Source organism: Cyphomyrmex costatus, unplaced genomic scaffold, assembly GCF_001594065.2.
Source record: "Cyphomyrmex costatus isolate MS0001 unplaced genomic scaffold, Ccosl1.0 scaffold196, whole genome shotgun sequence".
NCBI classification, from domain to species: Eukaryota; Metazoa; Arthropoda; class Insecta; order Hymenoptera; family Formicidae; genus Cyphomyrmex; species Cyphomyrmex costatus.
Genome location: NW_017275998.1, coordinates 412,610 through 419,527, shown reverse-complemented (window position 1 = coordinate 419,527; position 6,918 = coordinate 412,610). Strand labels below are relative to the sequence as shown.

General features: G+C 32.5%; 1 protein-coding gene across 1 annotated transcript; it reads left to right on the top strand.

Moving 5' to 3' along the window:
• Positions 1–498: 498 nt before the first annotated feature.
• On the top strand, positions 499–3,161 carry Alg10 (alpha-1,2-glucosyltransferase Alg10). Its single transcript, XM_018538723.1, has 4 exons — positions 499–911; positions 1,018–1,360; positions 1,429–1,562; positions 2,394–3,161. Exons 1-4 carry the CDS (start codon positions 651–653, stop codon positions 3,129–3,131), a joined length of 1,476 nt encoding a protein of 491 aa, XP_018394225.1. The 5' UTR covers positions 499–650; the 3' UTR covers positions 3,132–3,161.
• The last annotated feature ends 3,757 nt before the right edge of the window (positions 3,162–6,918 follow it).

Below are 6,918 nucleotides of genomic sequence, written 5' to 3'. Positions count from 1 at the left end.
ATGGAATAAAAAAATTGACAGTTAATTACATTGGACTCTAATCAACTCTAATCACTCTAATCATGTAAATATTCAGTACATCATATATCATTTTCCAACTTACCGACGTAAAAAAAAAACTTTGAAATTAAATAATTAAAAAACGAGACTTGAGCGACGATTTTTCTTTTCGGAATATATTATTCTATGAAAAAACACAAATATACAAAATTACAGGAAAATCGGAAGAGGGGCATTATTTCAATAGAAATACTGTGCTTCGATTGTGTATCTTGAAATGAGGTGAAAATAACAAAGAAACTTGCGCGCTTTTTGCTGAGGTCCAAAGTGATTGGTTATCATTTTGTGTTCTCCACTCTTATGCACCTTTTTTATTCTAACCTACTCCGAAGATACGTTTCACTTCTTTTTCTCTGGTAATTCTGGTATTAGCATTATTAGCAATCGTTTCGCCGGCTTGCTGCGGAGCCACACAGCCCACGTCACAGCTCACAGCTGCTCACAGCCCGACGGAAGGAACATTAGTTTATCTTACAGCGGAATGATTGGTTAGGTTAGCCGAAGTGTCACCGAAGTGTATCAGTCGTGAAGATGCTTGATGTGGCATTTTTATCACAATTTGAGTATTTGGATACGCTTTTGAAACAACCATGGATATTTTATCAGTATTGACTAGGGGCGGTCACTGGATAATTACCAAAACAATCAAGTGTCTCAAAGAATTCACAGCTTTGAATTACTCAAGACCATACAATGTGTATAATGAGATTAAGCAAATCTTGTTTCTCACATTTTTTTTGAGCATTGACTTTCTTTCCTGGTATTTGAATAATATCCAACAGGAATATTACATCGATGAGGCTTTCCACATACCTCAGACGATACAATATTGTGCGTGGAATTTTACAGAGGTAAACATTACAGGGACAATTTATTTTAATATCCTGTTGAGTGTACAAGTTGCCTATTATCTTCAACATGGTTTTTATGTAGGAGTAAGTCTTAAATTATTTTCAGTGGGATCCTAAAATCACTACGTTACCGGGCTTGTACCTTATTACTGGTGTGATAATATGTCCTTTACAACTTTTTCATCGTATCTCTTACATAAGAAAAATGCATGCATATGGGGCTTTCTTGACCTTCTATCTTTTGTTTAAAATTATAAAGAAGAATTGGAAGTCCCAGACGGATTGGTGGAATAAATGGTCAATTATTGGATTGACATATAATCTTATCCTTTTTCCACCATTGTATTTTTATTTCTTTTTTTACTATACGGACGTTACGTCTGTAAACATGGTGCTTTTAATGTTTTATCTGCACCAATGTAAGCACACGATGATGACAGCCTTCGCAGGTAATTATTCTGCAGTTATTTAAGTTATGTGAGGAATTACTATACAAATAAAGTAATAAATCATGCAGGTCTATTAGCCGTGCTCGTTCGTCAGACGAATATTGTTTGGCTCGGTTTCTTCACTATAGAACATGCATTAGACATATTTGATAAAAGGATAAACGAACCCTCTGAAAAACTGTGCACTTCATTGCACTTTCTTGTAAGTAACATTATATATTACCTATGAAAAGAAAGAGAGAGAGAGAATGCTTATATTAAACTAAAAATGGGATTAAGTTTAATCGATTGAAGTAAAGTTCACTAAATTTAGATTAGTTTTTTTTTCCTGATTGCTTTCCAGCAATGAAACAGCTATACACTGTATGACATAGTAATAATGTCAAATCATAGCTGAATATATTGCTTAGTTTTTTATTTCACCATCAAGGTAAAATAAAGAAAAAGCTCTCATATTATGTTGGTATATGAGATTCTTCTTTTTATTTCACTTTGATAGAAGAGCTAATCAACACTAATATATCTGGATATAATTTTGAAATCTGTTATTGGGCTATGATGGTTTTTTTATATGCAATTCTTATTCTACACGTTTCATACAAACATTGAACTCCTTCATATGTATCACTTTCAAAAATAATTAGTAATGAAATATTAAAATTTGGTATTTGTAAAGTAATGTAAAATGACGACACAGTTGAGCATGATTGTGTCAATTTGTATTATATTTGTATTGCATTATACTTAGAAATTATACTATATGTTATTATATTACATATTGTCACCTGTGTATATTGCTGAAAAGCATCCTTAATCTCAGTCTTATTTATATAGTCAAGTCTTAAATATTTAAGGCCTTCTTAAATTAATCTTCAGATACTCTATAGATTATTTTATTAGCTACAGATCATCTAAAGATGAATTTAAGGAAGCTTTAAATATAAGGCCTGACTAGGAATACGAGTGTTAGTCTTTAGTTTGATACGAGTATTATAGACAAATTAATCTAACAAGCTTCTTGAATCACTTTTAGTTAATTTGGAGGCAACTAATGTCCGAATTGCGCAAAGGTCCGCTGTCCTTCGTCAAGTTCGTTGCGCAGATATGTGATAACTTACTTCCTTACTTAACAGTATGTGTCATGTTCGTTGCTTTTGTCATATGGAACGGAGGCATAGTGGTCGGTGATCGTAGTGCCCATGTTGCAACAATCCACGTTTGTCAGATATTTTATTTCTCTGCTTTCGTTTCTCTGTTCTCATGGCCGTATGTTATACCTCATTGGCAAACGTGTTTGCGATTTCTTCGTCAGCATTGGATTTTCGCGAGCGGTGCTATTGCATTAATGGCCATGACGATATGTTTCAATACACTCGTTCATCCGTACATTTTGGCTGATAATCGACATTACTCGTTTTACGTGTGGAATCGATATATGGGCCGATACGCGGTATTCAAGTACCTACTGATACCGATTTACTGCGCTAGCCTGTTCGCCATGTCACGGAACATTGCTCATTTGAGATTTCTCACACAGATTAATTATGTTATTTGCGTGTGCATAGTGCTAATACCTCAATTACTAGTAGAACCACGTTATTTCATTTTGCCGTACATATTTTACCGTTTAAATATGAAAAGGCCAGAAAGGTGGCAGATTATTTGTGAAGCTTTCACGATTATCGTTATCAATTTCTTGCAATTTATGATTTTTTCCATTAAAGTATTTTATTGGAAGGATCAGCCTTATGCCCAACGAATTTCTTGGTGAAATTTACGACGTTAAATGTACAAAATAAATAAGAACTCCTTTTTAAATATAAAAAAAACTATTTACTATCGTGTCTATTTCTACGAATGGTAATGTCGATTTAGAAAGACAAAATTAAAGGGAAAATATTAAAAGAGATAATTTCTTGAAACAATAGTTTATTGTTCTTAACTGAAATTTCTGGCAAAACTGCTAGATTTTTGTACAGCAACAGCTTGTCAATTTATAATTTTACGGTACGATATTATCGTCAGCGCACAATATATTAAACGTATTCAATCGACGACTGAAAACTTTTTATACTTCCTATTACGTTTTTTTTCGTTATTTTGCTATTTATTATTGTTTCCTTATTGAATATAGATGTTGCGCGTAACGTTACATTGTAGTAAGAGGTACTGAGATGCAATTTGAGAATCTTCACTTATTCTAAATTTCTTTTTTCATTGACAGTAAGCATTATGTCTTGAAAAAATTAGACTTGATACAAAAATATCCTTGTAAGTAGATTCCATAAAAATGGAGAAAAGAATATTATATATGCATCAGAACAGTTTTGAGTATGTACTCCGAATTTGCAAAAATACTGAATTGAAAAAAAATACGAATTAAATAATTCTTATTATAAGACACAAAATAACGAGGGAAACATGTGTGCACTGTAATTTTTATTCCATCAAAGAGTACTCTTATCCTCTTCAATTCTTTCGAACCTGGGTGTGATATGAATATATGTGTGTGTTTGTGCGAGTGCACACGTGTGTGTATAACAAAAGATTGATTTTGTTAGAATGTTTAAAATTATTTAGAAAATAAAGATTTATATCTTCGTTTATAGAAATAAGGATTTATATATACAATTTCCGGCTTACGCAAACACACTCAGCCTCTGGATTGCCGGAAATTTGAGCATTACTCGCGATGGAGGCATCTTTATCCGCCTATATCACGTAGAACTGATATTATAAAACAACATAATCGTATATACAAACCATCTGAAATCAATGCGCTAAGTACTTTCTATAATGTCACAAAATCAAAACTCAGACGTGTCTTCCTACATATTGTGATAAAATAAAAATAAAATCGTTCACCTATCTATTTTTCTTCCTCTCTCTCTCTCTCTCTTTTTCTCTCTCTTTCTCTCTCTCTCGCACGCGCGTTCTCTTTCTTTCTCTCTTTACAATCTAACTGTGCGAGATTTGCACATATTGCTTATCGTAAGTTTATTGCGGACTGTATCCGTATAAATCAATTTAAAACTTGAATAACATATCTTCTGTACACAAATCTCCGCACATTTTGGCAGGATATGTGAATGAGGAAAAATTTAATGCCATTTCATTTTTTCGACATTTGATCAATTTCTAAATAGTGCAATTATATCCTATAGATATTTTATGTATATATATATATACTGTAATTTTTTGAGTATAGTGCCGTAGCAATAATATACATATACATATATTTATATATAAATATATGTACATTTATATTAGAACATAAATAATAATAAATTATTCATACGGTAGAATCACGCTTCTACGGGTTAAAGCGTCACACGTTAGATAAAAGTAGAGCACTTTCGGAAATTAATGTGTCGTAAGAAATTATTGGAAATTAAAAAAATATGTTACCCTGGGGGTCAATCATTTGCATAATTTCACGTGAAACTTTTCACGCATAGCGTGCTTGAATGCGCTGGCTTCTGGACCGATATTCATAGTCTGATCTTATTTTAACATGATAATTTATGTCCCGAAATAATCTATTGGCTGAACTACACTTCTTTTATAAATTTTTCAAAGTATAATGATTAATTTCCTTTCCGCCTTTTTTTTTCGCCACCACGGCGAAAAGATTCGCGTGAACAATTTCACATCTTTATGGTTGGAAATGTTACATGATCGATCTCTAGATTTAATTGATAATATTTAATGTTCTAATATTGATGTTAAAGATGTATACTCGAAAATATTACTAAATATACATATAATATACAAGAATAAAAAAAAATTTTATTATTTTTCCGCAGTTTTCCGAGCGTTCGTACAGCAGAACTCCTAATGCCCGAATTAAGCTGAGTGATAATTAATTAATACTTTTTTTTTGTTCCACACGGTTAATTACTTTATGTAACTCATTTTTAGCTTCGTCTTTTTTAAATACATAAGTTGCACAATTGAAATAACTACGTTATTCTCCGATCAAAGAAATAATGGTAACGTACGAAATATGTGTATACATATGAAGTAAGATCATAGAAAATTATACATAATATTTGATCCAATATTGGTCGAATTTTTAGCGATATGTTATTAGAGTAATGAAGACGTTCGGAATTATCAAGGTTCCACTGTACAATCCTGATTCGATACTATTCTGTCGATGTCATCGGCATTCAATCGAAACAGATTCTTTGGATTTCGCACACCTTTCTTATTTCCTATCTTTTTGTAGTACTACTCAACTTGCGCGAATCGTGCAAGAGGAATCAAACGTGGCATTAAATATTATATCTTTCTAGGAAGTACATATTTTCTACGCACGCAAGTACATTGGTAACAGAAACGCTCTATTTGATTATAATTCGCTATTTTGCTTATAATTTCGACATTATTTGATGAAATAAATGGATTATGCTGAATGAAATGAAAGAGCAGCGACGAGCGCAACTCGAGAAAATCAAAAGTATCTCTGTTCAGTCAGAAGAGGATGCTTGTTTCGGTGAATGCTACTAGTACAATATAGGCATTCCACGATATTCAGTGGTAAAAACAATTTTTCAGATTCTTTGGAAAACCTGAAAAATTTATTCGGACTAAGTTACGATAATTATGCGCATACTGCATGTTCAGCATTTTTTAAATGCTGATTTATGTTGATTTATGTTGAAGACTAAATAAGTCAAAGGTGCATTTCTACTCAATATTCTTCGATCGAAAATACCTGTCGAAGAAAATTTCAAATTTTAATCAGAAATCCCCGCGTAAATAATAATTTCTCTATTGTCGACAGAGCTAAACTTCGATTTTCGTGCTTCGACTTTCCGACATTTAATTTTGTCATTCGAAATCCTTTGAAGCTACGAGGAATTCTTATTAAGGACTTGCTCTAATTCTTTATCTTGCAATCACCTATACTTGCTAATCGCATTAAGAGGCAGGACAGGATTAAACGACGATCGTTAAACATTATACTTGGTAATTAGATTGACAAGCAATGTCAGGTTCATGATTGAAAGATCGATCGGCGTGAATTAAAGCGTAAAATCGCCCGGATATTTTCACTTTTCGATCGAATCATTTGTGACTTTGCGTCATACTAGAGCAAGTTTAGGAATAAAACTTCGCTATGGAATAGATTGGAATAGAATAGAGTATCTATTTATAGAATTCGGGACGTATCCCTCAGGTAGAGTAAAGTGTAAGAGTTTAACGTTACAGCGAGTGACTCATTTGTTTTCTTTGGTCGTTGATCTGCACAGTGCGCGACTTTAATATTTATACGCGTAAAGATGCTTCAAAACCTCGCCTCCATTTTCGCTTAACGGACATCATTATCTCACTATATGTATATCAATTGGTATATTATTAACAAGGAATTCATTTTCCTTTTCGCATTTATAGACAATATTGCTGAAGCAAAAAATTTAACTACACACAGATTTGAAAATAATTTGTTGAAGACTATCAAAATAATCATGTAAAACCTTGAGGATAATGCTGTAAATTAACATTGTAACCATCAGTTTAAATGTCTTGCATAATTATTTTGATGTGTGCGT